This window comes from Chiroxiphia lanceolata, chromosome 3, assembly GCF_009829145.1.
Source record: "Chiroxiphia lanceolata isolate bChiLan1 chromosome 3, bChiLan1.pri, whole genome shotgun sequence".
Lineage (NCBI taxonomy): Eukaryota > Metazoa > Chordata > Aves > Passeriformes > Pipridae > Chiroxiphia > Chiroxiphia lanceolata.
Window position 1 is genome coordinate 51,969,383 of NC_045639.1, and position 20,891 is coordinate 51,990,273.

Sequence of the window (20,891 nt, forward strand, 5' to 3'; positions counted from 1 at the left end):
AAGAAAGAGTGGAAGTGCCAATGTTTTTACCTTTGCTGGAGGGCTTGTATTGTTGCCTCCTTCAGGCCCTCCTTGTCAGCCTTTTCCTCAATATCTTCAATATTCTTCAGTAACTGTTCTTTACGCTCCTTGAAAGATCTTTGCAAGGCTCCAAGTGCTTCTGCCTCACTTTGTTTGGTTCCCAGCAGGTTTTGAACTGTCTCCAGTTCCACACACAGATTATCCACCATCGTCCTGCAGGAGGTCCTCTGCCCAGAAATGCTGTGTTTCAGATGATATTGAGCCTTAGTAAGGGAACCATCCAAACTGATGGCAACAGATTCCAACTTGTTAAGATCTTGAATAACACCATTGAGTTCTTTCTCCAGTAATTCAGATTTGGCTTTATCTATATTCCCTGTTTTCTCCACTGTCTGCTTTAGCTGGTGGAGCACTCCTGATGCAGCCCTTTGGAGCTCTAGGAAAACTCGCAGCTGATCCAGAGTCTCTTGTCTTTGGCTAATTATTTGACTTGCCTCCTGGAAGATCTGAAAGCAATCTTCAGTCTTTCCCTGCAATGTCTGCTGGTCCTCTGGGCTGCTGAAAGAACACAATTTATCTACATGTTCCTTCAGACTTTCTAACTGCTGTTTCTTACTTTCAACTTCCATTGAGTGGTTCTGTGGGAAAGAAAGAAAAGGGGGCTTAGTTTCTTCTTCCAATCAAGAGCTTAGGAAACAGTTTACACCTAAATTTAGGAGTGAAACAAGTACTACTGAGGGGTTTCCAGTAGGAATAATTCAGTGTTACAATTTTGCTTTAAACTTGTCAAATAACAGAAATCTGTATGTAACTGCAAGAGCATATTGGTCTTCAAACAAATAAATTGCTTGCTAATTTTAGATGGGTATTTAGCTGAATGCACTGTACAATTCCTCTGTCTTTAATATTTACATCCAAAAGTTTACCTTATTGTGAGATGCAGCTAGTTGTTGATCAGCTGTGTTTATCTCTGAAGTGGCTTGTAGTTCAGCAAGAAATTGCTTAATCCAGTCTGAAAACATGAGCAGGAGCTCATCAAACTGCCCATGCTCAGCAACAAGAGATTGAAGGAAGTTGATCCTATAGAATGTCAGATGTAAATATGAAAGCACTTGATGTAAATTAATCACTACCCATAATCAAAACTACAGCTGACTGGTCAGCATTAAAATCAATGCCAGATGCAAGGAAAGAAAGAAATGTCAATTTATTTTGAGAATATGATGACTCCTGTGTTGATTTCTTAACTGGGAATAACAAAACATCTGAAAGCACATTTGGCTCTTCCCTGTTTACATTGTTTCATTTAGATCAACTGTTAGAAGTGCCCCAAACAATCAAGGTACATTCTCCACCTTTTCTTCATGGGGCTAGTCCCACCAGAAAGAACAGTGAAATATTTAATTAAATACTGAATTAAAGCTTAACTTTAATTTTCAGACAGAGCAATTCTGTTTGCCCTACCATCTGCAACACTGAATATAAGGTGAGAGTCTTATGAATTTGGGCAGGGAGTGAGGAACTGCATGCTCAACTTTCACTGAAGTGAGGATCAAGTCTGCTCAGAGGAACACAATTCAAAGGAAGAATGTGTCCAGAGGAGTACTCAGCAAAACTGTTTCTAAACCTTGATCTTAAAAAAGACCTTGCAATTTACCTTCTCATTTCTCTTAGAAATTTCTCTACCTAATTTTCAACATATAGATCATTATATTGTAAAACAATCATATTGATAATAGTAGATTATGTCATTGATCAGGAATTATTATTTAAGCTACATTAAAAATAGCAAAATACATGTGTTCATCATGAAATGGATTGAAATCTAAATATATGATAACATACACTTTCAAAAAAAGAGACAGTTTTCCTGAGCTTATCATGAGCCAGGAGCCTAACAACTGAGCATTTATGGCAAATAAAAGCTTCAAAGGGGGTTAAAGAATACAATAGTATGGCTTTGTACAAGATAAAGCATATAACTGAAAAAATGAAGAGTAGGTATTAAGAGATTTTGGAAGTTACCTGGGAAATTTTAACTGAGGAAACGTAACATTACCTTCATTTCCTGCCCTGCACTCCTTCAAACAGAACTCTTTTACCAAAAAAGTAGGGAGAGCGTATGTCAAAAAAGACAGCATCATAAAAGCGTGGGATTCGCAATCCCCCATTCCTGGGAGTTCAGGGTTCAGTATCGATCCTAAACCTCTGTTTTCCTAATGGTAATATGTAAAAAATATGTTTTGGGATTGGGATTCCTCATCTGGATATTGCTTACTTTACATGTAAAAAACACTCTGAAGCACAAACCTTTTATCAACAGTTTGTGGTAAAGCTTTCCACCTCTCATCCAGCTCTTCAAATTTTTCTTTTATTGTTTTCACACACTGGTTCGAAGCTGTTGGAAACAGCGACTCATTTAACTGTAATAGGCTGTCATAGACTGAAGCATGGGACACAATATCGGCTTGCAAATCCTGGGAAAACAGTGGATGGTAGAACCTTTAGATTAAGAAGAGCATCACATTATGCAAAATAACAAAAATAATAAAAAGATAGCTACAGATTTCCAGTACAGTATTTTTGAAACAAGTACGTGAGCACAGTCAAACTCTTGGAGGAGCAGAGGTCTATTAGGACAAGTACGTACTCAACACCTCGCAGACAGATAAATCTGCAACAGTAAAGATTCATAAAAACTGGGGTTTTTGCCTTTAGGACAAAGTGTGATCTTTCCATATGGCTCTACTGTATGATGACAGTGGCCAAAATCAAGACCACATTTTGCAGCATATTTCATGTGCGGTAATAGAATTGTGAGAAAATGTTGCAAATTGGCTCATAAAACATCCACAGAGCTCCAAAAAAAAAGCAAAGCAAAAGAGTTTTGCTTTTCTTCAGTAATATTTAAAACTGAAATTATGGACTACTTGGCTTCAAGGAAGGTATAAAAGATGCTACATTTGGCCAACTGCTTCATATTATTCTAAAAACAAGTGGCAAAAAATCCAAGGAAATTTACAATAGAATGAAAGTCCTGTGTTTTTAAAAAAAATCAGAAATCAGAATTTCTTTGTGATTTCAAAACCTCTGAGTATTTTTCGTCTGAGCAACTTTTCTCACATTCAAAAAAAAAAATGCAAACATAATATTGACTAACAAAGGAATTTCTCTAGAGAATGGATCTTCTGGCAAGCAGACACTTGTTTTTCATTGACAGATAATAGGATACATCAGAGCATTTTTCTTTTTTTTGAGCTGGTATATTATAGTTAGAAGTAACATTCTTCCTGTGATTCTTGTCTTTGAGAAATAATAACAGTGATAATGTAATATTTTCTAGGACATTTCCAACGCCCAGAATCAAGTGACTTGTCAGACTACAACTGAGTAAGTCCATCCTTCAAAAGACACAGAAATACACCAGAAAATGTAGGGGGACAATATTTCAGTTGAAACATACCCGCAGTGACTGCAGTTCATTTTCCAGCTTAACTCTATCAGCAGAAACATACTGCTCTGAAGGCTGGGCTGTAGCTTCACACCCCTCCAACCAGGCCAGGAAGGCAGGGAGCTCCTTCTCCTGCCTAACAAAATCACAACACAGGTTACCAAGTCATCCCCTCATTCCCACAGTGACCACAGTCTCTGTGTCCATCATAACAGATGTGAGAGTTTACTCACTTCTGCCACTGAGCCAGAAGAGTCTCTAATAAGGTCTGTTTCTCTTTAACATTTTCTAGCACTTTTTCATATTTCTGCTGTAATGCTGTGACCTCCTGAGCAGCTTTTTCTTTGTTGGCCACCTTACGGACACTGGCTGAGAGAGAGGCCAGAGTGCTGCTCAATTTTTCCACTGTATGACAAAGATCCTAATGAACATGTAAAAGAAGTCACATACATAAAAACCAGAGTTACTAACAACAGCGGGAAAAATTCTGTACTCCTACTCATAAGTTTGAAGCAATGCTACATCCATCAGATCATGAAGTCACTGCTTAGCTTACATATTGCTCGGGTCTGTCTCATATACATGTGTTCCAAGCATATCAATGAACTAGCTTGTGGTGGGGAAGACTTTCCTAAAACAGTGCTAAAGAAAAAAAACTTGGCAACAACAGAGTCAGATCTGAATGGGCATGCAACACAACATCATCCATGTAGCACAGAGGTCTACATTCAGAAAAGAGCTCCAAATTCCTTAACTGTCTAAGAGTTGCTCTAATTTATATCCAGTAAACACAAAACCGCACTCCAACATGTGAGGACTACCAGACTTGTAGCCTATGTCATGCCATAGGAGAAGTAAGGAACAGTTACTAGAAACTTCTGTCAGTATCAGCTAAAGTTATTTTTTATACAAATGGCACCTGATGCTGACTAGACTTTGGGGTGTTGCCATTTCTAGGAAGTTGGGAAACTTGTCCATATGAAAATGATTGAAATGTAGCACAATGAGTTAGAAAAGCACAAAATGAAATAAATTTAAGACCACTAAAGTTCCAATTTACAGGTGTGCAATAGTAACAACAAAAGTAATAGTTATAAATTCAATAAATCATATATAACAGGAAAAGTGAATTATACAGGAAAAAAGCTGCTGATAATTTCCCATTAAGGCATTTAATCACCATGATCCCCTAGGCAGAACAAGACTTTACAATACTGTACTCAGCATATTCATAATGTTTAAAAGCCAATAACAAGGGTGACTACAAGTGCTTTCTGAATAAATTCTCCACATATAAAGTACTTTTCCTGAACAAGTATAAAGCTTTTTTGAAGCAGACAGGTCAGGTCTCCCTTGCATATAGCCTTTACAAGTAGTTATCACTAAGCTCAGAAGAAATTACATGTATTTTACGGCAAAAACAATCTGAGTAAAATTTTTTATAATAATTTCTTAGAAAAAAAGACAATGATTATTGTGGGAAGAACACATCGGAACTTACAGACAAAAATACTACACAAAATTCCCTGAGATTAGGGATCATTTATAGTTTGAATATGAATCCAATATTAGTTTTCCTTTTGTAATGGACTGAACCAAATGTCCAAACAGCCATGGTTTCTGGATCACAGATAAAAGTTTGTCAGTTGAAACTCTGTCCAGTCTCCGCATCGTCCAAGAAAAACTACTTCTAAGAATATATTTTTTAAAACACAGAGTTACCTATACCAAGATGCAAGTTTCCTGAAAGTCTTAGAGGAAAAATATCTAACAGAATTTTTTATTATCTTTTATTTTCCATAATGTTTTAGATGCATGAAGTTAAAAACAGTAACCTGAAGGATTAAGTCATACTTTTAGGCTTTCCTTTCTCTGGATTGGGGAAGAAACTCTCTAGGCCTGCCTGAAATGGTGACAAGAAATAGCCTTCCCCAACTCAGACAGGCAGCCCTTGCCTCCTTCTGCCTCCACCCTGGGCTGTGTGGCATCAGGCAGCCCCCAGTCTGAAGGTTACTGGCATTTCTGTAAGGAGGTCAGTGTGATATCATTTCCCTAGTCAGTGAGGGGAATAGCTGGCCACATGCTCACCGTGCAGTCCTGAAGGGCTGCATACGTTGCTGCTGCTGAAGAGCATGATGTGAGAGGCTCAGTCAGCTTAGCTTCAAATTCAGACACTGCCTGCTGCACCTATGAAAAAAAGGCAAACCAGAATTTAAAACCAGCAGGAATTACATAAATGATTCTTTAAATAACATCTTTTAAATGCTTAGTGCTAAGAGAATATTATATCCTAAGCCTTTGTAGGGCTGAGTGCCTTTTGAAGTTAAAAGATGCTAACTGTGCTCAGCTCCTCCTGACTGGCACAATAATAGTATTCAAATTATTTTCCTTACAAGCTCCAGTCAACTCAAGATTGAAGTTACAGTGTTGGTAAGAAGTATGGATGTGGTGCAATAGTGCAATATGCAGGAGAATCACTAAGGTTTTCTAAAAGACAGCATATTTTAAGTGTGTATATTTCAGCATCTTTCTAAAGCTGCCTTTTAAGTAATTGAAAGCACAAATTTATGTATCTAGGTCTTGCAATTACCTTCAAATCTACTTATTTATTTTAGTCCATCTTATTATAATTTACATTTTATACTCAATTTTTGAAAAAGATAGAGTAATTCTATAAATTGCTGCAAATCATCCATTAAATTTTGCATTGTCTACCTGTTTAATACTTTCTTCATATTTCTGCTGTGCTGATGCATTCCCTGTGATTGTTCCTTCCAGTCTCTGTGCATGATCTCTTAGCTCTTCCCAATACCTTTTGACCTGAGTCAGTTTGGCTTTAATATGTGCACGTTCTCCAGAGGTAACAAACTGGGAAAAGTACTCGGCTTCCTCTTCTAGTTTTAAGATTCCAGTTATTTTACCATCTATCTCTTTATTAATAACCTAAAATGTAAAGTAATGATAAAAAAAAGAAAAATAGGGTTTTAATTATCAGAATAATATTTTCCAATTCCTTTTATTATTTGAGCTACTAATATCTTTCATCAAAAAAATATATAAGAGGAGAGTTCATCAACCACTTGAAATAACTTGCTACAAAAATCTTTAATATGGCCTGTAAATATCCTTTTTGTTCTTGAAACTAGCACGGGAAAAGGTTTAAAATACAGCCTACCCTAAAAACAGTGTGTACGAAGAGCAATTAGAATTGGCTGAGGTGCATATTTTTTTTAAGTAGACAGGATAGTTCATATTTTTAGCATCTCTTACTTCACAGGAATGTAATACACAATTCTCTTTAAGATTAAAAAAAAATAGAAGATCAAAAAATGTGAGTGTAACGGAAAAATACTGTTAAGGAGCTGAACCCCAACAGTTGGTTACTTACGTTTAATAAGTTTTCAGGTACTAACAAAATAAAACAAGCTATGATTTAAAAAACAATTGAGAGTCTTTTAATTTTCTAATTTAAAATACTAAGGTATAATAAAGGATAAATTTAATTAGATGATAAGGTGGGGTGAGTGTGCCCTTAGGCAGAGTGTTAGATAAAGAACCACATTACAATGTAAACAGGAAACCATGAAACAGGGGTGATAATGGTCTTTGGTACTTTTCATCTGTCTTGTACATCAGTTAGTAAATGCATAAATACAAATTAGCAATGGCTTTACATTTTATCAGCTTCATGACAGCAACTGTCTCCTATTATTTTGCACTTGGTTTTATTACAAATTAGAAGAAAACCTGGCAGCTACAACACCCAAGAAATAAACTTATAGTGTATCACATTCAGTGGCTATTTATTCAATAAGCACCAATGAACTTGGAAAAAAGTTTTTTTCACAACAGCTTTTTTTAAAAATTACTGTTGATGTATCATGTCCATGGAGTTCTCAAAAGTAATGGAAAACACTCATTGGGAGAAATCTGAAAGAGCCAAAAGTTTTCTTTGAAACTGAAATAGGCAATAGCATTCTCAGATATAAAAATGTTAAGATATGTATGTATATGAAATCAACCAAAAACTTTCTTGAAATTGCACTCTCAAAGCATAGGAAGTACCCAACTTCTGCTATAATTGTGATAAAAATACAGTATCTTTCTTGTCATTAGAAAGCTCAGAATTGGCTTACTGCAACATTCAGTCAAAAATTAGCAGGGTGATTGTCAGAAAAAAAGGTGGTGCTATAAGAATTTATAGTGTCTCTTTATGCAATATATTCTGAATTAATTCAGATTATAAAATATCTTTTTTGCATGAGAATATGGTGCTGAGGAAAAATACTGGATTTGCAGCCCTGAAGCTGACATTATCTAACAATGCAGCAGATACAAATGAGGCAGTGCTTTCTCACTCCTACACTATTCTGTTAAATTCACTCAGTTACATAAAAGAAGGTGGATAATTGAGGCCTTCAAACTCTCACTGAGTCTGCCACTAATGGTAACTACTTGTGATAACCATCATTTTGTCCCACAGGAATTTTGGAGAAATGTGTAGGTGAAAATCTGGCTCTGCTGAAGTCGTCAGGCCTTTGCAATCAATGTCACCAAAAGCAGAATATTACCACTAAGATGTAGGTTCATTACATTCAGCTGACCCCAGGGTTTTTATCTGGTCAGCCAAAGATATCAAGGAACACACAATTTTTTATTCATTTGCCTTATGTTGCAATACTCATTACTGATAGAAATGTACTAGAAATTACGAATGAAGTATGATGATTGGTGTTGTGACAGAATAACTCATCAGGAAAATGACAACAAAACATGACAAATTCTTCAAAAGTAGGCACAAAGCAATGCTGCTGAAGTAGACCTCCATCTAGGTCCATGCATTGGAGGTTAGATGACTTGTTTCACATGTCACTCATAAAGCTCATCTGTTCACCTGCGGTACAATGACGTCCCCAATGCCTTATCTGGAGGATTTTCTCTGCTTCATGTCTGTTCATCAGATCATAGAATCATAGAATCAGCTGGGTTGGAAGGGACCTCCGAGATCATCAAGTCCAACCCTTGATCCACTACTGCCATGGTTACTAGACCATGGCACTAAGTGCCACATCCAGTCTCATCTTAAAAACTTCCAGGGACGGAGAATTCACCACTTCCCTGGGCAGCCCAATGTTTATAAACATCATCTGCTGACCATTTTCTTTCTCTCATGGTGTTTCAATGTGTAAGAGTTATGGTGGAATTTTCAGAAACTTTCAATGCAGTGTAAAAATTACTGCTTCTCTGCATGTATAGTAAGGAATGGCCTTTCTGGGAAGTTGGCTGGAATAGGCTAGCAGGGTTTAAGTAGGCTCCATTTAGACAGGCAAGAACTGACACACTGTAATGCAGTATTAGTATACTTTGATGCACTTATTTTCTGCCTTAAACATTGGAATCCTGTCCATCAATTACTGAAAAACAAGAAAACATGACAATGTATGCCACTGGAATAAGTGCATATACATTATTTCACAAGGAAACTGGTTTTGAATTGCTGTGGTGATGAAGCAAGAACTCAAGCATTGTTTTAGTCTTCAATGATGAACTCAAGAGATTTTATTTATTTTGTGTATGTAAAGTTGTGAACAAATTAAGAACAGGAAAGTCTCTTCATAAATTGTTTCTGTCACATGAAACAAGGGCCTTAAGGGATCCTTTGGAAATATTTAGTGCCAAGCTGGTCTGCAAGCAGCTGCACACCTGTGCACTTTAGGAAGCACAAGTGGGTCACAGACTAGAGAAAATGGCAATGTGCATGAGGTACTGAGAAACCCTATACCCTTAGAAACATGCTGTTTCAGAGAAAGTACATTTTAAATGAAAGGGAGGATACGAAGTCAGCCCTTGAAATGCAATGCTTGGAGACAATACGCATCTCAGTAACACGAAACTAAATCACTATTTATCTAAATCTACAGGAATGTACACAGACAAGTGTACATACACAAGACAGTTCAATATAATAGCAATAAATGGTATGTAGGTTTTCAAGCTACCAAGAGCAATAGTTTCTTTATTATTTCAGCATAAAAGATACATAGATCAAGTTATAACTTTAGCTTGCAAGATTAAAATCAAGTTCTATAGCCACTAGCTAATATATGTTTTAAAAAACCCAAACCTTGTGTTTATGCAGCTGTTTTGTACATCAGTTGAGATTACTCAAAAAATAAGAAGAGTATAAATTATATTTTTAATCATACACACCAAGTCTTCATATATGTAAACTAAACACTGAAAGAGAAGGCAGCCTGTAAGAATTTTCCTTTAGTTTATGTAAAACCTTACTGCTTGGTATAGTCATGTATAAAATGGTACATTATCATGGTAGTTTTGAAACATGTAAAATGTCTCTTCTCCCACTGGCCTCTAGCAAAATGACAGATAAACGGGCTTTCAATGCTAAATGTAACAAGAACTAATCACCTTGATTTGGCTGATCTGTATGTCCAAAGGAGATGATGATGTTTCCAAAGTTTCCAGTTCTTTTTCTTGTTCAGCTATCCAGATGGACAGAGCTTCATAATTATTGCCAAAATGATCCCACTTGTTTTTCACCATTTCCATGCTTTTAATACTAAAATTAACCAAATTAATTAGAGAGAATAAACAGTTTAATATAACGAAGCTGCCCATATTCTTGTTAAAATAAAAATGGAACTTATTCAACCTACAGGAGGATCTTTAAAAAACTCCTGGTTTTAGAGGACCAAGTTGTGTATCTAAATTCAAACTTGGTTCTCTCTTAGACTGTGCACCAAATTCACAGTTACATGAGCCATAGTGGGGACACCGAAAGGTAAAAGTACAGCTTTATTCATCAGCTGTACAAGAATCTCTTCACCGCAGGAAGGGAAGGGAAAAGGAACATCAATAGGATTTCTATGAAATAATATGTTATTATGATTATATCAGAAATCTAAATATTTAGATAACTGAGTGCATAGATTTTAATCATTTAGTCCCTAGATCAGAATCATTACAATGTGTAATGTGGATGTACACATAGCCACCAGTGCTTGACTGCTTTATTAGTCTTGCTTTTTTATAACAGCAATCTCCCCATCTTACAGGAAGTTTGTGTTTTCTGCTGCAATGATTTCATATCAAGCCAAAGAATGAACAACAGATGCGACTCAACTCCCTCAAAGTTAATAGGTTTATGTTCTTTGAAACATACATTATAGGTATGTTAAACAGAGACAGGTTATGACTGATTATTCTATGTCTTAGATAGCAAGCAAAGCACCTTTTTTTTTTTTGTCACCAGTAAGAAGTCTAAGACCATTATACAAGGCCTAACAGCATTAACTTCCAGTATACAAGTTTCTGCTCCTTTCAAGTCATTGTAAAGAAACCAGTACTAATGTAGGCCCTGCACACAGTTTGCTAAACACACATTTTCTATTTCACTGAAAATATTAAAACTCCGCCATAAAAGTTTGAATATTACAAAATTTCAAAATACATATTCCTTTTAAATATAGCCTTAAAAACCGTTCCACGTCAAAAAGTTTTTAACTTCTTTCCCCCCTTATTAAAGCTAGAGGAAGCCTTAAGAAAAGATGTAGTCTAAAAATGTAAAAATTAGTATTTTTATTTTTTCTTATTTATTTTCAAAATAAAAAAAAAATTAGGAGTGCCAACAGCCATTTACTGATAAGAGTGTATGCAAATTCAAGTTACTTGTAAGAAATCAATGTGCAAAAATACTTCACTCCAGACCAGCCCAAGGAAATAAAACTGGAAATCAGAACCAAGGGACCAAACGAGTGACACAACTGCTGAAAATCCTTTGCTTTTGTATATGCTTTTCTGATAGTTTTAGGAAAGCCACAGACTATAAAGAATATCATCCCAAACAGACTGCACAGCTGTCCATGTTCTCCTTGGAAAACAGGTGTGCTAAGTTCTTGCTCTGAAGAGCTGCTTAAACTTTTCACTCCTTTTCCTGTTCATTGGCATTGTATGTACCTCATGTATTTGGAATACCTTCACTTCAAATTACTTGTCCAAGATTTTTATTGGTGATGCAAGTTAAAACATAACCCTTACGCACTTATTATATGTTCTCTACACTCACTACAGAGAGTTGTATATATTTGCATGTTTTACAGAAGGGATTTCGTTTTTTATTATTTGTCACATTACCACAGACATCCTGTAAAATGCATATATTCACCTAAACCTATTTCATATCTACATTGGAAGGGTATATATATCAATGGTGACTTTCATTTAAAAATAGGTGACATTATTTAAAAAATAAATATTCATCGCTGGAAGGGTGATTTTCTTGGATTGAAAAAATCACACTAGTTTTCTCTCTAATAGTGGAGAAAATTATGTATAAAGTAAGGTATTCAGTAAGAGATGGTAGAATTTGACCACAAATCACTGTAACACTTCATACTGGAGAAAACATTATATAAAAAATTAGATAACAATTTACTGCAAAGGCTAGTTATTCTGGTTTATAACTGTTCTTCCACATTAGGAAGAAAATGGCACTAAATTAAAATCAGATTAGTATGGCAGTGGTCAATATGGGAAAAAAAATCCCAATAATTTAGGCATTGCCCTCACTCATATTCAGATAGAGGTGGTGGTACCTGCTTAAACTTACACAGCAAATTATTCTACGGAGTAATTCTAGTAAGACAAGATATATGTGCTAATTATATCTATTAATTGTGTATGAGATGTAGTATGTGCAAAAAATAATGATTTCATACATATATATAAATGTATGCATGTATGGATAAAAGAAGAATAGCAACTGAAGTGAGTAACTGAGTTGCTTGTTTGAGAGAAGGAATTAAATTTTTATGAATACAAAAAGCTACAAATATTTAACAAGCTTCTCTTGGAGTTTGAACTTCTAACTTTTCAACAAAATTTGGCAAATTATGCCTTCGATTTTGCAGCAGCAGAAGCAGTTTTTGATATTGCCTATGAAATATAATTGGGCATTCAGCTAAGATGAAGGCACTTCTTGACACTCCTAAGGAGAAAGTGGAATATGGAAAACTGAGGCAAATAGGGTAAATGTGCTGCTCTCATACTTGCACTGAGTTTTTTCTTTCTGAAAGAGTTCCAGTACCTCAAGAATGAGCTTAATTATCCCTTCTTTACAAGACTAGGACTTAAAGATAAGTGACAGGTTAAATGTAACTAACTTCTATTAACTATATATTATTAAAAAAATATTTTATTTGCACACACTCTTTTGACATATTTGGTACTATAACTTGGTTTTTATGCCAGGGCAAGCTGGAAATGATGGAGCTGATGAGACAACATGAAATGCTGACAAGGTATTCTAGAAATCTGATACAATCTTATAGTGAAGGATAAATATTAGGACTTGTTAAGAACATACTCTTCTTCAAGAGTAACTTCCACTTTTTTCACTTGTTCTTGGATTGATTTTGCCTGATGCTGAAGAGACTGCTTGTTCTTTGAACCAAGCTGTATCTCAGAAGAATTCTTCACCAGATTCTCAGCCTGCACTGCCATTGCTTCAGTCTGTTTAGAAAGTTCCTGTAAGGATGCAAGTCGTATTAATACAACTATAAACAGTTCCATATATTTATACAGAAAGTATTTTTCCTCAGTGTTTGCGGTTGGAAAAAAGTATCTGTGTCCTATGTGTATATTTTGAATGTGTAAATATCTAAAAACAATCTCTGAAGAAAGTTATTTTCATGTTGCATTTAAGAAAAGTTCATTTGAACAAACTAGCTTGAATTAAATTTATCAAGGGAAGTTATACAGGCAAAAGTTTTTAACTTAACAAATCAAAATTTATTCTATAGCTCTGCAAGAAATTTATTTTTGAATTGTGGAAGATCATATGCATATTTATTTAATTTTTAGATCCTACTATTTACAAAGTGAATTTTGCAGTATCTCATATTTTGTATTTTCCCTTTATTTAGCAACTATTTTCTTTCACAAACGTTAAACCCATACACCAAAACAATGGATGCTGAGCATAACCAAGATATGTGTAATTTACTATTGGATTCGTTAAAGGTAAATAGCCGTTTGAAAAGCATGGCATTTAGGAAAAACAGAATTACTTCTCCAGTAGTAAATAAAATGGGCTAGGATAATTCTGTAACACTAATTGCAAGTGGTATATTCTGGATTATGTCCACAGTGTAGAAGTCTCTCCTTCTTCTCCTCAGGTCTAACAGTGCTAGTTGTCACAGTTCCCATAACCTTGCCGAAGTGCACCCTATTAATGTTGATACGCAAGTGCTCAACATTGGTTTAATAGCACAGATGATTACTGAGCACAAAATGGGAAGTCCTCAAAATCATCTTAATTTTCATGCATGTGCTTCAGATGCAGACTTTGAGTAATCCTTCATGATTTTTTTCATCAAATGATTTTTTACATCTAAGCAGTTTATGCAGTCTCTCATCTGTATATGCAATTTGCACCAGCATAATGGAAAACCATGCAAAGATTGAAGGCAGTACACTCAGCACATGTCAACAAGCAAAGAAGAAAGATATCTCAGCTCCTATATTTCACACAGCAAATACCTTTGTCTGATCCAGTTCTGAGGAGAGGCTCTCTAAACTGCTAAAGTTTAAGATACGTTCAAGTACAGAGCTTGCTTGATTGAGGTATTTTACTACCGTTTCTTTGTCTCTTTCAAACTGCTCCCATTTATTTATTGTGACCTAAAAAAACAAACAAACAAACCCAAAACAGGAACATAAAGACAAAGAGATCAAAGGGGGGAAAACAAACTTTTCATTGTAAGTTACTGAAGAAGGAAAAAAGAGAAAGTCCTGACATAAAACAATTTCTCCCAAAAAGCCATCTACTAAACAGATGCAAATGTTCTAAACCAAATAAAACTTTTCCCTTGAATTTTCACTGATTCATACCGTGCTGTGCTAAAAAACTCTGTTCTCTAAGGTGCCAGCAATGTTTAAATCTTATATTTGAATGTCCTATAAGATGTCTGAAGTAATACATGCAGAGACTTATGCTTATGGTGACAGATAGTCAAAAATATCTAAAAGGATTTTCAAGTTCTTTAATGAAATAAATTATAGTAGAAGAAAATCCCTACTCACAGGAAAATCACACATAAGAACTTATTTGCTCTTTTCTGATAATGTAGAATTTTGATTAACATACAGCATTTAATTCTCAGTCACAAGAATTATGACAACTTAAAAAATTATTTTCTTGATTATGAAGTAGAGTTTAAGGCATTATATATGGGAATCCTTAGAGAAAACATGGGCTTCAATAATAAATGCTTACATAAAAAAGTTATTTGAGTTCTATTGATCATGTTTCTCATCTTGTGTTTTACCATGGGGAATACTTTTGACTTCAAACCTCTATATGGAAGAGTGGACAGGTGGATTACCATTCTGCTTAGAGAAATGCAAAGGGTAAATCACATATGGGTGCAAGAAGGTATAAATTCTAATCCCAGTGCAGTCAGTGATTAGTTATACAAGTTGAAACAATCCATTTGATTTCTCTGTGACTTTTTCCTTCCTTCTTTAAATTTAGGATGACGGCATGTATTTCACACAGTAGTTGTGAGGATTATATATCACAACATCATGTGACATTAATCTAATACCCAGTCTAAGAACTCTGAATTAAAGGGTGTCATCTTTAGTAACCAGGAGAAAGACCCTCATCTAAAAATTAATTCACAAATAAATTAATTAAAATAACAATTATGAATCATTTGGGACTTCTAAACATTTCCAAACAAAATACTGTTTCTTTATTAATTATGAGGTATACAGCAGCTTCAAGAAGTTTTCACGGAGGTGTTGACCATGAAAACCCCAAGGACCAACAGTCAGAGGTGAGAAACTGAGCTCAGGTTTTTTTACATTTAAATAGTGAGAGGTTTACTCAGTTAAAAAAGAAGAGAATAAAAAAAAAAAAGGAAGAAAGCATAGGGCTTTATTTCTATATGCAAAGGACCCACCTGCAGTTGCTCTTCACGTTTCTCCATAGTCTGCTGCATGTTTTCCAATGTTCCCTCCAATTTTTGCAAATCTTCTCGCACTGTGCTGGGCAGTCCACCTTCAATCTGCAGCCGCTTGGCTTGGGAAATCTGCTTTTGCACATCTTGCCTTTTTGCACGGAGTCTTCTTGTCCTTTGCTAAAAGGATTCATCCAACAAGAATGATTAGACTTTTTAGCTCCTTTGGGAAACTAGTACAATGCAACCACTTTCAGTTTTTGCATGAGTATGCAAGGAGGGTAACAGACAAAGGGATAAACTCTGGCAAGTACTCTTCAGAGTCTCATATACTCTTCAAGTATATGCCTAGGCTTCCAAACTGTCTATACACCTTTTGTGGCATACAGATGTGAGAAAAATAGTGACAGTGTGGCCATTTATCCAAAAAAATATTTGAGAAACCAGAAGTCACAGTAGTTGTGCAATCACAGCAGGAGACTCAAGTGAATGTATTTCTCAGGACTGCCCAGAAACATTCAGGTCTACTCTGCACTTTCTTAAGGCACAGGTTGGAGCCTCAGATTGATCAATGCAATGTATCAACCTTATGGGAGAGCAATAGGGGACTGGCTAAGTTGCGCAACTCTTTCTTGGATGTGTTTTGCTTTGTAGCACTATCAGAAACTCCTTAGACTACATCCTTTCTCCTTTCTAACATGTCTGACCTATGCCAGCCTTGCTAAGTAAGCTCACAGTTCCCTTCTCAGTTCTGCTCTGTGTATCTTTGGGTCTGTGCCAAAGTCTATTTCACAAAAAAAAAAAAAAAAAGAACTCAATGAGAAGTTAATTATTTCTACTAACTCTGCTAAGATGAATAAGAAATGTAGAGTATTAGAAGAGCGAATACAACCCTTAACACATACAATAGTGCTTACAAACTCCAAAGAGTTTAGGTAAGACACAAGTAAGACTAAGTAGTGCTTGGTCAGACAGTAAGCCATGTCTGACCTTACAGAAATAGATGTTAATATAAAACACTTAAATAATGCCCAAACATTGGCAGTAAATTATTCCTATTCTTATTAGCTTTGAGTAGGTTTTAATTTCCCATATTTGACCTTAAAGGCCATGATTCTTGCTGTATGCAAGCCATATCACTGATTATTATTGTAGCTTGTAGATGTTTTGATCTATTATCAGTGCGTAAAAAGCCTGCTGCTCTGCCCCTACAGAATGGAGGCCTATCTGTCACAACAGCAGCTACCTAAAGAAGGAGATGAGGCTAGAGGTACCTTCCCTCCATTTAGCATTTAGAGTTGAGGCCACATCAAACTCCTGAAGTAGAGAAATTTCCAAAGCCAGAATTGTACCCCATTTCCCATGATTGAGTCTGAAATGCAAGCTTTAAAATGGTAAAAAGATAGAGCCTATATATTTGCAGAGTATATTTACCCAAAGTTTAGAGTAATGAAGATTGTTTTTCAGGTGTTTTGTGCCTAAAAAAATGTACGGAATAAAAGTTGAAAAACAAGCTCATCTTTAGGCATTAACATTTAAAAAATACTGAAAATCTTTTTCCTTAAAAGAAATGAATACTAGGCCACGTAAGACTGTTTCCTTTACAACTCTTCCAAGTTATGCTAATGTACATCACAAAATTTTGTAATTAAATAAATTCTCCCTTTAAAAAAAAAGTATATGCACATGAGCAATTGTCCTACCTGATGATGAAGCAGTAGTTGCTGAGCTTGTAATAAACTTTCTGTGTCCAGGATCTTTTCAGCCTCTGCTTGGACTTCTCTAGAATTGTTGATTAACTCTTCAATTGCACTTTTAACTTCTTCTTTGTACTGGACACAGTCTCCAACAGCGCCTAAAGTATTTTCAATCTACAATTACAGATAACTTTAAATATTTCATGTTGAAAGGCACATCTCTATTTTAAGGGTACATTTATTATTTAGAATATTTTTTCAAAAAGTACAGTAAATTGTTTAAATTCAAACCATTTTTATCTCCAACATTCTTGACACCTTTACCTCTACATTGAAAGAGTGTCTGTAGACTCAAAACGTGAGGAGACCTTTGTCTTGTTTAAACATGCTCCCTTTGCCATATGGCAAACACCTATCTGTGACAACCGCTTACTGGTGATCACTTAGAAAATACATACTCTTTTCATCCTTGCAAGCTTACCCAGATTCTGAAACACCTGCAATACTCAACTCACAAAAAGTCTTCCTACCATTTGGACTGTGTTGAGCAATGCTTTGGTGAATCACAAATACATTAAAATGACCTATTACCCTGGTTACATGGACCACAATGTGCACATGGTGCAATATCCAGTCTCAGCTTGCAGAATTTTATAAAGAAAAAGATATATCTATTGAACATATCTGAATGTTAGCATTACTCAGCTAACTACTGGTGGCTGATTCTCAGTACAGGCTCTGTTCCTCATACAGTTCCTGAGTTTTAAGGTTTTAATCATAAAGTATTCTGGGTATTTTCCTTTCCCCTTTCTCCTTTCCCCTCCCCTCTCCTTTTTTTCCACTTTGGAGAGTCTTCAGATTCAAGTAATTCAGTTTCCTATCAGGTAAATGTTTAGTTCTTACTCTCCTAAACCATTGCTGAACTCTGGAAATACCCAGTATCAGTCCTTGTCTAAACAGTATCATCCATCTGATTACCAAACTTTATAAATAGTATTCAGACTCTTAAGAATTAGCAGTCTTTTAACTACAGTATAGAGTACCATTTAGATTATGCTTTTAGATTCAAAATAAGTATAGATTCTACCTCTTATTTTCTTTTATTACCTTCATCACTTGGACTCCCCTATAGTTCTGACTCTTAGAGGAAACAAAAAACAAAAGCAACTAAAAAACCCATAAAACCTAAGGAAAAAAAGGTAATATCTTAATTTTTTTGCAGTCACTTAGCAATCACAACATTGGTTGCCCCAATTTCCCAAACACAGTTTTCAGACCACAGAAGTTTAGACAAGTTTCAATAAATACACAGAACTTTTATACATTTGGAACCCTAACAAGACCTCTGCAAGAATTGACATTAACAGCAGAATTTGAAGTCTGAACTCTTTCTCTGTCCTGAATTCTTTATGGGTCTATTCCACCTTCTAAGTGCAAGTTGGTCTAAGTTTCACCTGATTTTTCTTTTAACTATATAAACTGTAAAGCAGTAAGTTTCCTGAGAGCCCACAGAACCCAAGGGTTCAGTGGTTCTGGGATGTTTTGCTTGTTATGAGTTAGAAATTTTCCATGATTTCCACAGTTATAGTATCTCATTATCATTCAGGCCTCAGAGAACTGCAGTCTTTTCCTACAAGTTCAGGGCATGATACACATCCTTAATGACTAGAAACTACCTCAAAGTAGTGCATTATTTCAGCATAAAAGATAAATAAATTAAAATTGAAGTAAAATTCTATATTCACTAGCTGATTTGCATCACAGTTTTGCCAATGTTCACTACAAGCTGATTTTAAAAAACTAGAAATATGGACATTTTGATTTGAGAAACATTTACTATACTTTCTAATTCTGCAAAGGTAAAAGATCCACTATAATAACATCAGTATTTTTTACCTGCTACCCAAGGAGTACAAATGAATTTTTTCTTGCTGAATGCTTGCAGTTTAATTAAAAAGCATAGCAGAGAACTTATGCTTGTGAAGCCATGATTGATGTCATTTCACGCAAACACTGTAAATGGAGAGTTCTTGTGTGTCTCATACTGTACCTCAGCCAGCAAATCTAGGAGTCCCTTGAAGTCACTGGAAAGTTTACAAAGCTCATCCTCTGTCTCTTTAGCCTCCAACTCAGGACATACTGCAGTCAAAACAGCAAGTCTGGATTTCAGCCAGCTGTGATTTTCTCCATGCTTGTGAATATGCTTCCTAATTTCCTACAGAAAAAAATCAAAACATATTTTTGTCAAATAAACAAAATTAATACCTGGCATTCATGGAATCAGTTCAAAGATTAGCAGTTTAAATGTACTACTTTGTTTTTAACACTAGAAATGTAGTATTTTTCTATTTGCACACCCTATCAGACTCTGTCCCAGTCAATGGCTAGGCTTTTGTATTTCTTTCACAGACTTCACTACTACTTAGACTGTTCATTAGTAAGTAATAGTGGAGTACTTTTCCCTCACAAACTAACATTTTTATTTACAATATATACATAAATGGCAGATATCACATATATATTTTCTATATAATTACCATATTTCTTAGTTATAATTTAAATCTTAATTGCTGACTTTCCCAAATATACAATTTCACGCGATATAAAGTTTTGTGTATCTTTTTTCCACTTAAATAGCTTTCCCCCCCTTCCTTTCACCTAGTAGTTCATTTATATCTTTGTGGCAGTGCTGATGAGATGCTGCTAGCAGCAAAACTGTGAGAGTAAATCAGACCTTCTGAAGCAGAAGTACCCTTTAAGCTTAAGCTCTATCAGTTTTATCAAGGTCATCCTAACAACGTTTCTCTGCACAGTTAGCCTCATACCCAGCTCACAAACATCTACAGTATATGACACTCCTATTTTTGCTACTAGTATGTGAAAATAAAATGAAAGAAAGAAGGGTCAAGCTGGGTCCCAAGTGACACAATAAATTATTGCCTAAAACTAATTTAACTAACCAACTCAATCTTCAAGTATTCTATCACTTCTGTTACCAGTCACCAATGCAAAAGTGAATGGTAGAATATCTTTTTCTTCCCATTATACTATTGTAGAAGAGAATTTTTATTATAGATTTCCTTAAATAAGTAATTAAATGTAACATGGTTCAAAAATCTGCAGTCCAGAAATTTTTGCTTTTCTTTGCACAGCACTTTTAACTGTGCATAGAATAGAAGGAGGGGCAAATATTTATTCTATCCATTCTAAATATACAGGAAAAGGGACCTGCCATTCTCTAAGTTATTAAAAGTAGGAACTTCTGCCATACTTTGCTGTATGTGCAACTTTCTCCTGGAAGTGTTTTTAAGAATATCAGGAATCAGCAAAGCTACTACGATCTCCATAGTGAATCAGATGCACAGCTTCAGAATACAATTTTATCCAGACATTTTATCCAGAATACAATTTTATCCAGTAGCGATGACAATAGCTTTGTTAGAACATAAACCAAGGGCTCACCCCAACAGATGCTTTACATTGCTTGTATTTGGCAGTATCATTAACACTTTCCTTTATCTTCTTTAACTCTCTTTCTGTTGAAGAAATCCAATTTTCCAATTCAGAAAATCTGAAATAAAACATCACATAATGCAGAAAAAAAGAAAAAAGTTAGACAAAAATTGCCACCACCAAACAGTAACCTCTTAAATGTAAGCAAAAAATTATAAAATCCACTCAAAGCCCCATTATAACCTGTGGAATTACTACATAAATTATAATTTTCTACATGAAGCT

The 20,891-nt window shown here is 35.2% G+C and overlaps 1 protein-coding gene across 16 annotated transcripts in view; it reads right to left on the reverse strand.

Moving 5' to 3' along the window:
- SYNE1 (spectrin repeat containing nuclear envelope protein 1) overlaps positions 1 to 20,891 on the reverse strand; it is a 298,629-nt gene that overhangs the window by 185,733 nt on the left and 92,005 nt on the right. For all 16 annotated transcript variants that reach the window (XM_032684535.1, XM_032684534.1, XM_032684533.1 and 13 more), the window contains 14 exons: positions 20,616 to 20,724; positions 19,204 to 19,368; positions 17,160 to 17,327; positions 15,460 to 15,636; positions 14,033 to 14,173; positions 12,858 to 13,018; positions 9,902 to 10,052; positions 6,188 to 6,415; positions 5,561 to 5,659; positions 3,706 to 3,893; positions 3,485 to 3,608; positions 2,332 to 2,498; positions 948 to 1,101; positions 31 to 659 (listed from right to left, as the gene is read on the reverse strand). In XM_032684535.1, coding sequence (XP_032540426.1) covers positions 31 to 659; positions 948 to 1,101; positions 2,332 to 2,498; positions 3,485 to 3,608; positions 3,706 to 3,893; positions 5,561 to 5,659; positions 6,188 to 6,415; positions 9,902 to 10,052; positions 12,858 to 13,018; positions 14,033 to 14,173; positions 15,460 to 15,636; positions 17,160 to 17,327; positions 19,204 to 19,368; positions 20,616 to 20,724 — 2,661 coding nt within the window. The remainder of the gene's footprint in view (positions 1 to 30; positions 660 to 947; positions 1,102 to 2,331; positions 2,499 to 3,484; positions 3,609 to 3,705; positions 3,894 to 5,560; positions 5,660 to 6,187; positions 6,416 to 9,901; positions 10,053 to 12,857; positions 13,019 to 14,032; positions 14,174 to 15,459; positions 15,637 to 17,159; positions 17,328 to 19,203; positions 19,369 to 20,615; positions 20,725 to 20,891) is intronic.